General features: G+C 44.5%; 1 protein-coding gene across 4 annotated transcripts; it reads left to right on the top strand.

The window, feature by feature from the left end:
• The first annotated feature begins 5,566 nt into the window (after positions 1 to 5,566).
• Positions 5,567 to 15,670, top strand: INTS14 (integrator complex subunit 14). 4 transcript variants are annotated; one of them, XM_053364345.1, is made up of 13 exons: positions 5,567 to 5,671; positions 6,390 to 6,507; positions 7,399 to 7,663; positions 7,829 to 7,936; positions 8,545 to 8,700; positions 8,951 to 9,069; positions 10,382 to 10,524; positions 11,020 to 11,112; positions 11,513 to 11,657; positions 12,836 to 12,969; positions 13,342 to 13,460; positions 14,288 to 14,353; positions 15,306 to 15,670. In XM_053364345.1, the coding sequence occupies exons 3-13, from the start codon at positions 7,442 to 7,444 to the stop codon at positions 15,555 to 15,557; spliced, it is 1,557 nt and encodes a 518-aa protein (XP_053220320.1). In that variant the 5' UTR covers positions 5,567 to 5,671; positions 6,390 to 6,507; positions 7,399 to 7,441; the 3' UTR covers positions 15,558 to 15,670. The 4 variants fall into 4 exon arrangements, with proteins under 4 accessions (XP_053220320.1, XP_053220322.1, XP_053220319.1 ...); XM_053364347.1 differs by having other exon boundaries at positions 5,570 to 5,696; positions 11,516 to 11,657; XM_053364344.1 differs by having other exon boundaries at positions 5,570 to 5,696.
• The last annotated feature ends 669 nt before the right edge of the window (positions 15,671 to 16,339 follow it).

The following is a 16,339-nucleotide window of genomic DNA, read 5'->3' as shown; positions in this document are numbered from 1 at the left end:
TGCCGTTGCTAGAAGAGTGTTTCCAAAAACAGACTTTCCAGATCCTCTTGGCAGCTTCCAATCTGAGCTAGTGTTGTTATTCAAGGCGGGCAAGCTCTTGTTCCACAGTGGCGGCTTTCCAGGGGTTTTAGTCTGTTGGTTGCTTCAAGATTCATAGGCAGAAGCCCTGGCCACCTGACACCCATTTGGCATCTGGGACATAGACAGGTGGCTGCTCTTCATTAGAAAGGCCCTTGCTCCCGCGAGCGGAATCTGCCATCTTGAAGCAACTCGGAATTATCACAATTCAAGGACACATTTCAGCCATACAAAAGCACCTGAGAGGGCACAGAGCAGAGTCGGTGAGGGAGTGGGCCCAGGTGGAATTCCAAGGGCCCAGGGCTATGATGTTCCCTACTTCTGCCCTATACCATATCAAAATCGATGGGCATAGCTAGGGGGGACAGGGGGCAGTTGCCCCCCAGTCAATAAAAATACACAGCTAACTGAGCTTCTTCCCCCACCAAAAAAGCCAAAAATCCTGGCTACACCCATTTCACAATCTGCTTTCAAAAGTCCCTGCAGTTTCCAAAGTGGTGTGTCATGTATTTCTGCTTCCATGGGCTGCTGCCTAAGAAGGACAAACCCAAAGCACCTCTGGGCACGTGGGAATGGGGGAATGGTGCTTTGGATCCCAGCCAAAGTGTATGGCGAGTCGCTTGGAAAAAATGCTTATATACAAACTGAAGGAAAGAACTGTATAATCTGTGGACCAAAATGTCACAAAATGGAATTTAGGACAAGCTTGTCCAAACAGAAAATTTGGGTGCAACAGGATCATGTGGGTTGGGGAAGAGAATGTAATCTGCTTTGAGATAAGATGTGTATCAGATATATTAGATATCATTGCTTGTTTGCTAATATGCAAACACCATAGCAACTTCTTATTTTTTGTTGCATGGCTTCACACTGCTTGTGTTTCAAACCCAGATACTTTAAAATTTTGAGAACTGGAGAACATTATAGTGTCTTCTCTAATTTGCACATACATGTAGAGTTCCTTGTTTACAGGAAGATGTGCTGCCTATTCTGTCACCTCCTCCCGGTTTTTCTCCAGCTAATAGGTTTGGTTGGAGGCAGTGTGCTTCTGAATACCAGTTGCAGGAAATCACAGGATGGGATAGTGCTCTTATGCTCAGGTCCTGCTTGCAGGTTTCTCACAGGCATCTGGTTGGCCACTGTGAGAACAGGATGCTGGACTAGATGGGCCATCGGCCTGATCCAGCAGGCTCTTCTTATGTTCTTAGTATGCTAATAGTCATTTTGCATGGGGATTATTAACCTATGCCTTAGCAACTTGGTCTTAGACCTGAAGCCAAAGAGCTACTTCAGGCATTTTGAATTTTTCTTTGTCTTTGAACAGCAGGTCCCTTTTGCCATGTCTCAAGCTGTTTTTGAATCTGCTCCTGGATTCAGACAGCATGTGGGCCTGCTGCTCAAAAAACATTTAAGGCTGAAGCCTCTTTGGGTGTGTTGAAAGTGTAGTCTCTAAGGACACAATGAACTAGGAATTTCTCTTGCATAAGTCCCCCCTGCATCCTCTTGCATAGCTTCCATTCAATTCTGCGGGCTTGCATAGGAGAATTTCCTCGTGCATTTCCACACATCAGTACTCACCTTGCAGTTACAGACAAACACAGGTAACTTTAAGAGAATGTCATCTCCATGAATTTTGTGACAAAGCTATGCCTCCTGATATAGTGGGTATAGAACTTTGGAAGCCACATTGCTAAGTACCTAGTAACGTGGGTGGGTGTTAATTTTTGTGTACAGTATCTGTGCTATGTTGTATTCACACAGTTATGTTGTGTAAGGAAAAGATGTGCACTGTGGTTGCCACAAATGTAAATAAGTCATTTGGTATTTGTATTGTGTAGAAGAAAGTAGAGTGCTGGTCAGCCTTTGAACTGCAACTTCTTGCTTCTGTTAGCTGTGTAAAAGCCACTGTTTTATAGCACTTTAGAGCTATGATGGAGAGCTGCTTCCTGAGCTCTGTCTGGTGTTTCTAGGGATACCAAGAAAGTGACAAATCAGATTCACTCATATATGGTATGTATAACCTGTTTGGGGGAATATGGTCTCACAAGGGTGTGTGTATGTGTGGGTGTGTCTACTGCTGTCTTAACATCAAAGTTTCAATTAACGTGACCGATAATTTTCCAGTTGCAGCACTTCCTAACAGCATAAGTGTGTATATACTAAAATCAAGCCCTCTAGGCTGGTGTGTTAGCTTGGTAAGAGAAAAGAATAGAGAGGGATATTGTCCTATTAACATGTTTGGCCAGAATTCAAGGAATTACTTCAAACATACTCAGTAGCTTGTGCACACCCAAAATATGTTTCAACGCCCCCCTTTTGAATGGCTGATCCCCATTCTTATCACAAATTGTGATAAGCGAAAATCATCACAATGCATCTCTCTAGTGAAAACCATCACCACGGACACAAAATTAAATCTGATATGTCTGAGGTGGCCCATACATTCACTTAAAAACAAACATGGATTGAGTTTACATTTTTAATCTTTGTTATTGAAAGGCAGTTTTGAAATCTTTTTCCTTCTGTTTATAGTGAGTTGTCCTAATACTTAGGAACAGTTCTGTGTTTCCTACTGGTAATATAACAAAGCCTTTTATCCTTATGGTTCATGGTATCTGAAACATATTTGAGGCTTTTAAGTGCTTATTTTCTTCCTTTTTACTGTGTTCATAATCCTTGTAATGTTAGGTTTGCTCTTTGTACAGAAATGGATTTATCAAGTAGATGACTTTAGTATTTCAATAGGAAATGCTTTATCCCAAAGACAGAAAATGGATATTCATTACATGTAAATGTGTGTATATATGGCATTATAAAGCAGGAGGTACAGCTGGTGGATTAATTTGCTAAAGAGCACTTTTACAAATGAATGGTTGTAGATTTGTACATATGTAATGTTTACATTTTATTTACCAACAAAGAATATCAGTTTTAAGTGTTTATTTTTGTTTTGAATTTGTAGGTCAATTTTAAGGTGTAAATTTCCATGTTCACAATGGAAAAAGCTGTGTTTTCCCCCATGAAATGTCCTAGAAAAACGATTCTATTTAAAATTTTACAACGGCTCAATAAAGAAAAGTGAACATGATCTTTGTGCTCATTCTTTTGTCTTATGTTTATATTGAGGACAAGTAGTTGGAATGTTTCTCCATCATTTCCAAGATTCATAGGACTTCAGTAACCATAATAGCAGTTTCCACAGGGAGGTTCAGTGTCTTGCAGCGAAAATCAGAGTCTCGTGATACCTGAAAGCCTAAGAAACTTAGAGTAAGCACAAGCTTACTGTAGCATAAGCTTAGTATAGACCACAAATGCCTTATGTCAGAAATTTGTTAGTATTTAAAGTTCCACAAGTCTCTTAATATCAGTGGATTTTTTTATAAATATAGAAACTCATATTTGCAGCCTGAAAATGTCCTTTATTACACTGAAACTTGTGTGGGACTCCTTTGTGAATTGCATGTCACTAAGGCAGCTTCATGTACCGCAAGTATTTTTAAAAGCTCTAGTACCAGCAACATAATCTGATGATACTGGGTATCTTAAAATATTCAGTAGCAAATATCAGAAGGGCAACCTGCACACCCCAACATTTCCTAGTTGAAAAAAGGGCTTGCCTTTAACACCCTGTATTCTCTTGCCAAGCACCACATAAAACTTACATTTTTCTGAAGTCACTACTCTGCCTGCTCCATTTATTTAAAAATTAGGTTTGTTTTCCCCACTTAAGAGCAGGCTTATGCTCAAGGAACTAGCACTGCACTGAGGCCACCAAAGCCTCAGGCAACAGCAAAGGATTCAGAAGTACAGTGGTACCTCAGGTTAAGTACTTAATTCGTTCCGGAGGTCCGTACTTAACCTGAAACTGTTCTTAACCTGAAGCACCACTTCAGCTAATGGGGTCTCCCACTGCCGCCACGCCACCGGAGCACAATTTCTGTTCTCATCCTGAAGCAAAGTTCTTAACCTGAAGCACTATTTCTGGATTAGCGGAGTCTGTAACCTGAAGCGTATGTAACCTGAGGTACCACTGTACCCGCAAGTAACTCCTCTGAATGAATGGAGAGTGAAAGATTACTGGGGCAACCCAGTCAGATGAGCAGCGTATATTACTATTACTGTTACTATTGGGCTGTCATACGCCCTGATTTTTGGAAATCAGGCAAATATCCTGGAAAACCGGCAACGGGGGTTAAATTGTGCCGAAAATGCCTTCAAAAGCTCCCAAACTCCAAAATTCTTGTACCAATGTTTGCTGGCATATTTCATGGATCTATGCGTGAATAGGAGGTTTCAAATGTGGTCAAGGCAAGTGGCATGCATATGTACATGGATGTGATGTGGATGTTGGCAAGCTGCACTTTGTGGATGAAGTCGCCAGGCAGAAGCTGGTGGAGGTACCTAGGTGATGCTGTTAGATGATGGGCATCCCACTAATTTTCCATTAAAAAAAACTTTCTAGGGATGTACGAAGGCAGTGAGGTTTCTCAAGACCACCGGTAAAAGCAATGAAAAGGAATGAAGGACTTAAATTTCTAAATAAATCTTTTAGTGTCTGTTCTGTCTTTTTCTTCTGAAAATGGGATATCAAATATCTAAGTTTTATGGTACCCCCCCCATCTGTACACATGAAGAGTAGACTGGGTGAGAAGCATATAAAAAATGAATCAATGACTCTTGAGATGCCCTCCACAAAAGACAAGCATGGCCAGCACATAATTTGAGATTTCAACAAGGGCTAGAACCTCTAAATTCTTTTTCTATGATTTCTTTTATGACATATGCAACAGAACCATCATTTTAAAGACAGCTCTTACCCTTGTCACAGGCCTGGCAAATCTGGAACCAAATTTAATAATCTGATAATGCTGATCATCTTAACTTGGATTTTGTACCTATTTTATAGTTTTGCTTTTTCACCTTTTAATTTTCATCTTTTGTTATAATTGACCTCTCTCTTTTATATACATGATAAAATGAAAATAATCTTTACAAAACAGGAAAAGCATGGACCCCCTCCCCAACCCGCAAACAAGGCTCTAGTTCCCCATTGCCAGACTCCCGTCATGAACACAGACTTTTAAAATTTATTATACGTAAGACACTCTGGGAGACATTTTGGCTGAAGAGTGGGATACAAATGCTCTAAACAAATTAAATAAATAAATAAATAATCCAGTGTATTTTGGAACATGCACATTCTTCTTTTTAAAAGAAAGTTATTTTAATTTTTTTAAAAAAATTAAGGTTGCTTTTTAAAATTTTATTGTAGTATAGATCTGCAAGCTTACTCCCCCTCCCGCCCCCCAAAACACCCTTCTCTGCATTCTGGAGATGCAAGGAAACCTGATCCCTGTTTTCAAAACCAAAAGCCGTGCAGGGAAACAGCTCCCGCTATCGCGATTGGTAACATGCCCTTCTCCGCCCTCGAGCTTCACTTGCCTCAACTGAGCGTGCGCGAGGCCTACCGAACTGCGCGTGCCCAGTAAGTGCTTTGTGAGGGCCGCTTTCTAAAGCCGGCCCCAAAGGCCGCGGTTAGAGCAGCAGCGGGGAAGGAATTACGGGGGTGGCCCAACATGGCGGCGGTGCGCGGGTGAGGTCCCCATCCCGGATGGAAAGTACGATTTACATTCACACATCCCAACAGAGTGGGGCTGGGAGCTCCCCCTTCTGTAATTAGACGGACCCCCCAGTTCCTTTTCCAGCCCCCTTTTCTTTCCTACTCCCTACGTGCCCCCCACATACTTTCTTTTTTGTCCACATAATGGGCATGGTGATGGCTGTTGTTGTTTGTGTGCGGCTTCCTTCGTCAGAGCCAGGCAAGCCCCTTCCCCGAGCTGCTCACGACCTAAAAGCAACTACCAGCCACCATGGCTATACGTTCCCTCCACTGTTGGGGAGGGACACACACGTGTTTGGCTCAATGGAGCACCTGCCTTCAGTTCTGGGGGGTCCCAGGCTCGGTCCTTTACACCCCCGGGTGTGGTTGTGGGGGTTGGGGAACGACTGCTGGCCCGAGCCCCCCGGTAGGCTGCTGCCAGTCAGTGTAGGCAATGCAGAACTGGATGGACCTTCATAGTGTGGCTCTGTGTATAAGGCAGCTTTCTGTTTTCTACGGCAGCATGCCCGATTCTGGGAACTGCATGTGGGGAAATAGTGCTGCTCTTGCACTCAGGTCCTGGTTCGGGGTGGGGTGTCCTTTTGGGGGGGTACCTTGGTTGGCCACTGTGAGAACAGGATGCTGGGTTAAAAGGGCCACTGGTCTGATAGAACAGGGAAATTCTTAACGTTGTTCTCTTTTGTTGTTAAAGCAGCCACAGCCGAGGGAGAGACAAAGGCAGCTAAGGGGCTAAATGTGAGCAAACGCACATAGGTTTGCTTCAGACTCAATCGCACAGTTGGGATGCAGCCAGAAGCCACAGAGAAAAGGTGAGTTTGTGAGGGTTTTGACAAATGGAAGAGAGGTTGCAAGCTTCTCAGGACGTATTTTCTGCATATACCGGTATCATTCCTCCTTCTTTTTGCCCACACTAATGTGGTGCTTTAAGGTGCTACAAAACCCCTTGTTGGCATTGCTGCAGCATGGCTACCCCTTTGGAATTCACTCTTGACCCTCATCTTAGATTCAGAATGTCACCAACTATTAGGTAATGCTCCACTGTTTCCACCAATTTGTCCTCTTCCCTCAGATTCTTCTTACCATCCCTTGCACTCCAAATAGGTGCTGCCTCTCTCCTTTTCTATGCATTTTTTGGCCTCTTTTATGCTATCCATTCCCTTATAGGTAATGTACTGCTCTTCCTTCACCAGTTTCCCCCTTCTCAGATTTCCTTTATTATCCTTAATTGGCTTGCTGTGCTTGTGTTGACCATCCCTCAGCCACACAGTGCCAGCATGCATATTTGTAATTCTTCCCTAGGTTCCTTTTTTGTTTTGTTTTAATATTTGTTTTATTTATTATTATTACATTAATAGCTACTTAGCAGATGTTTTCTGGGGAGTTCACTCTCTGGTTCCATTTCTCTCTCTGCAACACCACCTGTTTATTTATATACCAATTTTTGGCCCTGCCCTAGGTAGTGAAAGTAGAATTAGTTGTTTCTAAGATTATTTTATTATCCTTTACTTGGTGCATTAGTCTCCTACTAAAAGTTTAAGCAACTTACAAAAAGGCTAGAAGCCAAAAAGTCATAACATTTCAATAAAATTATTCCAACAATCCACAAGGAAAACCTCCTGATTTGCAGGAGGTGTTATTATATATTTAATTTGAAAAATGTTAAAACTGATGGGCATTTATTTCCATTTCTTCCTCCACAGCAATTTCCTCTTGCACATTTGATAGAACAAAGAAGGGGGCACCATGCCGACTGTGGTGGTGATGGATGTGTCCCTCTCAATGACCCGGCCAGTCTCAATTGAGGGCTCTGAAGAATATCAGCGGAAACATCTTGCAGCTCATGGCCTGACCATGCTGTTTGAACACATGGCAACCAACTACAAACTGGAATTCACTGCTTTGGTTGTGTTTTCATCCCTCTGGGAACTGATGGTTCCCTTCACAAGAGACTACAATACGCTCCAGGTACAAAATATAAAGGCAGAGAAATGTTTTTGTTGCATTGTAAATATGAATTAGGACTGATTGTCATTCTCAAAACTCCAACTCAGTCCTGTATAATTGAGCAGCAAGTTGCATATAGAGTATTTTTCTAACCCCAACCAACTAGTGTGTAACTTGTGTTGACAGGAAGCCCTGAGTAATATGGATGATTATGACAAAACCTGCTTGGAGTCTGCTCTGCTTGGGGTTTGCAATATTGTGCAACAGGAATGGGGGGCTGCCATTCCCTGCCAGGTAAGATTTTAGACTATTCCAGATGATGACTGCTATAAATTAGGGTTCAGGATTGAGCAGACTACATCTGCAGGAAACAATTTCACATCCTGGTAAGGTGTACTAAGCATACCCTTTTTTGTGAGCAAGGAGTATCCTGTCAGAAAGTTATCCTTGCCACTCAGTACTTTCTGTTTGCCTCTTTTGCCTCAGGAGTATTAGTTGAAGGAGCAGGTTGTATCTCTGAGGTTTCCTTTTGGCCTAAGAGCTGCTAGTTTTTCGGCCCTTATTAAACACTGTCACATCCTATATAATTCTAATGCATGGGGGCCTTCCTATAGAGGTTCACATGATGTAGTACTAGCAAAGAGAGGCCTGAAGACACATTCAAACCTCACATGGGAAAACACCCCAAGAACTTGGGAAAGAAATAATGATTTTGTAGGCTGGCCTTTCCAACAAGTCTGAGTTAAGCTGTTATAATTCCCATATTGCAGGTGGAAAACTGAGGATGTGAAATCTCAAACTGGTATTTCTATAATCAACTGACGAGTGCTTGCAGCATGGGATAGTTTTTGGAGATCAACATGTTTGTTGGGTCACTGCTTCTCTTGTTCCCTCCTTGCTAGGTTGTCCTTGTTACTGATGGCAGCTTGGGCATTGGAAGGGGCTCTCTCCGACACTCTTTGGCTACTCTTGGCCAACGAACTGAAAGCAACCGGTTCCCTCTGCCTTTTCCTTTCCCATCAAAGCTATACGTCATGTGCATGGCCAATCTGGAGGAGGTGAGTCCCCTTTGGCTTTAAACAAGGTTTGCTCTTGGTTTGTCTGCAGAAGACAAACCACAAGCCTGAGTTTGGATTTTATGATGAGCTAAATTATGGCTTAGCTCATAGCAGTGCAGCAGCAGCAAGACCAGAGAAGCAGAATGGGGCAATTGCCTCTCCAGGAAGCTGCCTGCTCACACAAAGCTATAGTTTGGCATTACATGCAACTGGGACACTGTGTGTGAAGTTGTGCTTTCTTTTGTTAAAGCTCCAGAGCTCAGATTCTTTAGATTGTCTTGAACGGCTCATAGACTTAAACAACGGAGAGGGCCAGATTTTTACTATTGATGGACCCCTTTGCTTGAAGAATGTGCAGTCCATGTTTGGGTGAGTACACCTGTGAACAGCATTGCTGTGTAAATATCCTTCAACATAGAGTCTTGCATGACATGGTGTGGGTTTGTTTCCTTCTCTTCCTACCTAGCGCAGATAAGTTATTGGGTAACTTTTCCACCAATATAATTCAGTCTTCTGATGCTAACGTGTCCTCTGCCTTTCAGTTGTGACTATTATCCCTTCTTGTTTGTCTGCAAGGTTAGTTTCCTCCACAGTCCTGCCCCCTCCCCAGTAATTACTAATATTTGGTGGTAATTATCATAGACACATAACGTTTGAAGGGACCCTGAGGGTCATTTAGTGCGCTCCCTTGAAATTCAGGAATGTTCTATAAACATTGAGTTTCAAGGTTTTTTGAGGAGAAAATCAGGAATGGTCACAGTCCAGCCACAGTTAAGTACAAAGTCTCACTAATGTTAATACTTTGATGAATTGGACTTTAAAATGCTTAACATTGGCTGGCTGGTGCTCCAGCTGCCATGTTTGCTCCAAAGTACAAGATAGATAAAGTAAATGAAATGAACAGATAAGATAAGACATAAATTTTGGGAGGAAAAGATCATGAGTTGCACACAATTCTGTTGGCAGGATAGTAATTTAATCATATGAGCATTGCTACATAAATTGGCTTCTCTATGAATCCTCCATTCCCCTTGCTTCCAAAGCAGAGCTCTCCAAATTTGACAGATAAAACTCTTGGAATTGTGGTTTTCCATGTACTGCAGGAGATTTGTTGTCGTTGGCACTCTTAGAAACTACAGTGCCTGCTTCCTTAATGGAGTCTATGGCAGCTTAAGCTAGTTTAAGACCAGTTTAACTGTGTAGCTATGTCATAGAGAACTCCTAGGATCATAAGAAACTGCCTTATCCTTACACCATCTTTGCCTATCTAGCTCAGTATTGTTTACACCAGCCTTTCCCAGCCTTTGGTCTTCCAGATGTTGGACCACAGCTCCCATAATCTCTATTAGCTGTGGTGGCTAGAGTCTTTCCCTGCCTACCTAGAAGTGCCTTGGATTGAACCTGGGAGCTTTTACCACTGACCTATCTTTTAACTGCTCTCCCGGCATCATCTACAAAGGGCCTTATTTATCACTGATCTTATGGCCGCTTTCTTAGCTCTTCTTTCTGATGAAAAGATTCCTGTTGCTTGAAAGCTCACATAATTCTTTGCAACTAGAAATGAAAGGTCAGGCAAAAGATGTCTTGTCACCAGTCTTCCCACCCATTAAACATCATCCAAACAAGCTCCTTCTTGTTTGGATTTAACTTTTGGTTTTAATGATAAGCTCTCTTGTTCTAGAAAGCTAATAGACGTGGCTTACACCCCCTTCCATGCTGTTCTGAAATGCGGCCATTTGTCTTCGGACGTGCAAGCCTTTCCAAGGCCGGAGCCTTTCATTATAGATGAGGAAATCGATCCAGTCCCTAAAACAATTAATACGGGTAAGTAGCTGCTTCTTTTCTGGCAACAACTTTGATTTAGCTCCTCCTCCTCGGCAGTTTCTTCCTCTGACTTGGGCTGTGGAATGTAGCCATCCGTCCCACTTCTGACACTTAGTATTGAAAGCTCTAAATGACTCAGGCCCCAAAGATGTGGAAGACTGCCTCCTTCCCTATAGACTCTCTCAGGGGTTGTGATAATCAGAGGGGGACTTCTTGGTTGTTCCACCACTCTCAGAAGCTTGAAGGAGGGTGGCCCAGGAGAGGGTATTCTCAGTGGCAGGCCCCAAGCCTGGGATTTGAAAGTGAGGGTAAACCACTGTGGTCTGGTTGGATTCCACTTTGGAATGGTCCTGGTCTACTTTTGAGAGGGCCAGGGGCATGTGTGAGATGGTGTGTTCCTGTTTAGACATTATGTGGGTGTGTGGAAGAAATTCCCAGCTGGCGTGTTTTTTGAAATCTGATCCCCTACCTTCTCTCTGTTTTTCCCCCTTTTAGATTTGGAAATAGTTGGTTTTATTGACATAGCGGATATCTCCAGTCCCCCCGTGCTATCTAGGCATTTGGTGTTGCCTATTGCTCTTAACAAAGGTGAGCCCTTTTGCTCTCTCCCCTCCCCACACCCAGAAGTGACAACTCTGTATTTTTAGTCTATTGAGCACTGATCTGGGCAGTGTGTGGTGTGTTGGTTAGAGTCCTGGGCTAGGACCTGGGAGACAAGGATTCAAATCCCCACTTGACCATGATGCTCCCTGAGTGACTTTGGGAGCCAGTCACGATCTCTCAACCTAGCCTACCTTGCAGGGTTGATAAAGGGATGGACTGTGGAGGGGGAGAACACAAACTTGAGTTCCTTGCAGGAAAAAAGTGGGATATAAGCATAATAAAAAATGATATCTAAGCAGTAGTAGTAGTAGCAATAACAACAACCACCACCACCCCAGTGAGAGGAGGCAAGTTCTGATAGCGTCTTATTTTCCCTTTTCCCTAGAAGGAGATGAGGTGGGTCCTGGGATTGCTGATGAGGTTGAAGACGAGAATTCGGCTAATCAGATAGCGGGCAAGATCCCAAACTTCTGTGTGTTGCTTCATGGGAGCCTGAAAGTCGAAGGCATGGTGGCTATTGTGCAGTTAGGGTATGAAAGGTCCGGGGGATTCGCGGGGGGGGCTTGTAGTTCTGGAGAACAGAGATGTTATTGGCTAGAATTGTATGTATTTGGGGCCAGTGATTGATGTTCAGTTCATTTCAGTATTGGAAAAGGGAGACTGGATTTAACTACCAGATGTCCTTTGATGGGCGACTTACGTCCGCCACAACAAGGCAGGGGTTCCAGAAGCTTCTGAAACAGGGGTGGGAAAGCCTTTGTTCTGCCTGAGGGCCACATTCACTCCAAGTAATCTTCCAGGGGCTGCATATCAGTGGTGGGCGGGGTCAAAGGCAAACAGAGGCTGGAGCAAAACAGGCAGTTCTTGCAATTAAAGACAGGTAACATGCCAGCCACAGAAAACCCAAGAGGTTTCTACACTCGCCCACATATCCCTGTAGCCAGGCAAAAGCCCTCAAGGAGGGGGTCACAGAGCAGGGCCAGCATGGGGACGAAACCTTGGTAAGAGTCACAAGGGCCATATTTGGAAACTTCCACAGCAGAGGCCCAGTCTTGGAACAAAGTGACCCTAAACATTTCCTGAAAATTAATAGAAGAAGAGGGCAGGTAGAAGTTTGTGAAATAATGCCTGGTATGGAGAAAGTAGATCGAGAAATGGTTTTCTCCCCTCTCTCATAACACCAGAATGCATGGACATCCAGTGAAGCTGAATGCTGGATGATTCAGGTCAGATAAAATAAAGCACTTCATTCAGTGCATAGTTAAGCTATGGAAATTGCTCCCCTGGGAAGCAGTGATGGCCACCAACCAAGATTGTTTTAAAAGAGGACTGGACCAATTCATGGAGGAGAAGGCTGTCAATGGCTACTAGCTATTACGTTTATGCTCCGCCTCCACGGACAGAGGCAGTAATGCTTCTGAATACCAGTTGCTGGAAACCACAGGAGGGGAGAAAGCTCTTGTACTTGGGTCCTGCTTGCAAGCTTCCCGTTGGAGCATCTGGGTGGCCACTGTGAGAACAGGACTGGATGGGCCATTGGCCTGATCCAGTAGGCTGTTCTTATGACAGATCATTTGTGACTTCTGTCTGTTCTTGTAGTAGTGAGAAGCTGCGGGGAAAGGGAATCCCCAGCCCCAGATTGGCCAGGGTGTTTTCTTTGGAGCAAGAATGGTAGAACTGCTTGTGGATGTTCTCCTTTTCTTTTCAGCCCTGAATGGTATGGGATGCTGTATTCTCAGGCTGACAGCAAGAAGAAGTCCAACCTGATGATGTCTCTCTTTGAGCCGGGTCCGGAGCCTCTTCCTTGGCTGGGGAAGATGGCCCAACTTGGCCCCATCTCAGGTAGGGGTCATGCCTGTCTGAATGGTTCTAGCAATCCCTTCAGCGTTTGAGACACTAGTCTTCCCAAGCCCATTTCCTCCCCTGTTGGGTCCATGGGTTCTACACCACAGCTTCCCTGTTCATTTCAGTGAAGGCTCCAGATGTAGTTCCTTCTTTTTGCTCACAGAACTGTCCCAACCATTGGTGTGCAAATGGTGAGGTTCTGTGCACACAGGTGTGCATGTTCCACCTTGGATCAAGGGCTCTTGTGTCCTGCGTATCTCTCCACAATTTTTTAGAGTCCCCTTTTCAAGCATCCAGTCCATATGTTCAGTTGCTTTGCTTGCTTGCTTGGAAGTAGTCTTGTTCTTCAGCGATTCGTTTTCCTTTCAGATGCTAAAGAGAACCCATATGGCGAAGACGACAATAAGAGTCCCTTTCCGTTGCAACCCAAGAATAAACGCAGCTATGCACAGAATGTAACAGTGTGGATTAAACAAAATGGCCTCCAGGTGAGCAGAGGGCTGAATTCAAAGCCCACGGCAGGCATCCACTTTCTCTTGTGCTCCCAGGTCTGTGTGTGGGAGGCGATTCTCAAGAGGCTTTCAGTTTGATAGACACTCCACAGTGGGGGGTGGGGAGCCCAGAAGGTTGGGCCCGTTTTCTTGAAAGGCCACTTTTTTGCCCCCACCCCTTCAATGTGCAGCCCCAGGGCACATGGAACAGGCTTTTACACCAACCTGCTGCTGGACAACAGCTGCGGGGAGTAGGACTTATGAGTGCTGAACCAGAACCTGAAAGACCAGGGTTCAAGTCCCTCAACATAACCTACCTCACAGACTGGTTGTGAGGATGAAATGGGAAGGGACAGAACCACATATGCCCCCTTCAGCTCCTGGGGGGGATGGGGGGGGTAGGGCTGTAAATGCAGTAAATGAAGCCTTGTGGAATTAGACCAGAGTTCAGCTCCTGGTCTACTCCTTCTCAGTAGACTCGGGCAAGGTGTACTAATCTCTCTGCCTCAGTTCTCCAGCCATAATAAAAGAATGAAGACCGTCTGGAGGTTTCTGTTGGTGCAAAAAGCGGGTGGCTTGCTTCTGGGTGTGGGCAGATCACCTTGGTGCTCACAGCATTCATCTCAGCCTGCTGTCAACTTCTGGTACAGTTCCAAGGTTTCTGAGCAGTAAAGCGTATTTTCCATTAAGAATGCTACTGTGCGGGAAGGGGGTTTGAGGGTGTGTGTTGGTGAAGTTGTCCTTTTTTGTACCTGTAAGGGTGTGGGGGATGAAGTTTCAAGCTTCAGCAAGCCAGGCATATTTTCCTTTTCCTTTCCCCGCAGACAGATGTGCAGAAGATACTTAGGAATGCAAGGAAGCTCCCTGAAAAAACACAGACCTTCTACAAGGTGAGAGCGGCAGGCTCCCGTGGCACCCTGGTCTCCAGGGGCTCTCTTGCAGAGGCGAATAAATTGCAACTCACCCAGTGCTTTTTCTTCCCTGGTAGAACAGAGAGAGCTAGTTGTGTCTTAGCAGCAGGGAGAGGTGGCATAGTTGGCTTAGAGCAGCTGTTCTCCAGCTCAGGGCTGGAGAGCCCTGGTTTGTACTTGGTTGGTTCAGAGGTTTCTCAATGGAGGAGTCAGTAGCTGGAGGCTAACTTCCCTGAAAGAGGACAATGTACACCTCCTTCCCGTGTAACGTGCAGTTGTGTGTGTTCTGAAGTGCACTCTTCGTTTACATACAAGGAAATAGCCAGTGCTCTGTTTAAATGAACTGTACACCTCCAGAGGTGCACTCCAGAATCCTTTGCAACATGCACGGATCCTTGGCAGACAACAACAGCGTGTATGCTAGTCCTACCCAGTGAGACAAAGTGTAGAAGCCTCTGGCCTTAATGCATTTAAAACAGGGATAAGGAATCTGTGGCTCTCCAGTATGATTCAACACACCCACCCAGCAACATCTGGAGAGCCACACACATACCCTATCCTTGATTTTAGAAGCACCCGTTTAGAGTGAATGATTAACTCATTCTACTTTAGTGTTGCACTAGATTTTTTATTTCCCCCCATTCAGATGACATTATAATTTTAAGACCTCCCAGTACTGCACAAGTGCTTGACTAGAGAGTGTTCTCTCTCCAGTGGAGGCTGGTCCACTAGGGAGAATGGGGAACAGTAGATCGCACTGGCTGTCAGCTTCCTCCTCCATTGTCTCAGTGTTGCACTTGTAGAAAGTTGGGGAGGAAGTCTGGGATAAAACTAGAGTTGACTCAGGCTCCACCTACTGTTGGCCTCCTGCGTTACACCCCATCAGTCTCAACTGACACCAACACTCCTGTCTCTCTTAACTCCTTTCTAGGAGCTGAATCGCTTGCGAAAGGCAGCCTTAGCCCTTGGGTTTTGGGACCTGTTGAAAGGCGTAGCAGATATACTTGAAAGGGAATGCACCCTCCTGCCAGACACAGCCCATCCAGATGCCGCCTTCCAGCTTACCCACGCTGCTCAGCAGCTCAAAATGGCAGGCAGTGGCACCTCGGAATATGCCACCTATGACCACAACATCACACCTCTGCAGACAGACTTCTCCAGCAGTGGGACAGAGCGCCTGTGATGACCCTCTAAAGCGAAATTTTGACCATCATTGATTGTTTTCTTAACTGTTGTATTCCAAGCTTGCTCTGTAAGAGCAGACTGGACTTTATTATTAAATTTGTTACATTTTCATCCCTCTTTCCTTCCTATCACAGGCCCTGAGGAAGGGAGAATTTAGAAATCCCTAAAACCAACACAGTACTCCTGAAATCCGTCATACTGTTTCAAAGGTTTCCTGAACAAGGAATGTAAAAAGACATCAACAGTGGGGATTTCTGCACCGTAGGGCTATTTAGGTAAACCACTGTCAGTTGCGGAGATAAATCTTTCCCTGCACTTTGGTTCTACAGCACTAAGATTGGACATAGCTCCCATGGCTTGAATAGTGAATCAGCTGGTGTCATTTTACGTCAGGTGATTGCCTGCTGGGCAGCCCTGCCCCCTGTCAAAACAGCTTATAGAGGATGGTCTGGAACTGCCTGGATCAAGTCCCCCACCTCTGCTCTGGAGAGAAAGTTAGGACAACTATTTTTTCTGGAAGCTGGGCTGTGTAAAGAAAAGAGAAAAAAAAACCAAAAACAAACCCTGCTGCTATTTAAACAGTGTGACTGGCATGCACTTTTGATGTACGTTTAAGAGTCTGGTTCTCAAATGGTAGCACTTTTTGAATTCCCCCCTCTAGTCATTCATTTCACATTTTCACAATGACTGAACTTTGGTATCGATGGTGAATTGCAACAGCCAGAGCTCAGAATTCTGTTTCTATTAACTGGCAGGTTGGAGGGGATCTGAGTAATGTCA

The sequence above is a fragment of the Podarcis raffonei genome, chromosome 14 (assembly GCF_027172205.1).
Source record: "Podarcis raffonei isolate rPodRaf1 chromosome 14, rPodRaf1.pri, whole genome shotgun sequence".
In the NCBI taxonomy this organism is placed as follows: Eukaryota; Metazoa; Chordata; class Lepidosauria; order Squamata; family Lacertidae; genus Podarcis; species Podarcis raffonei.
This window is presented reverse-complemented; position numbering and strand designations above follow the sequence as displayed.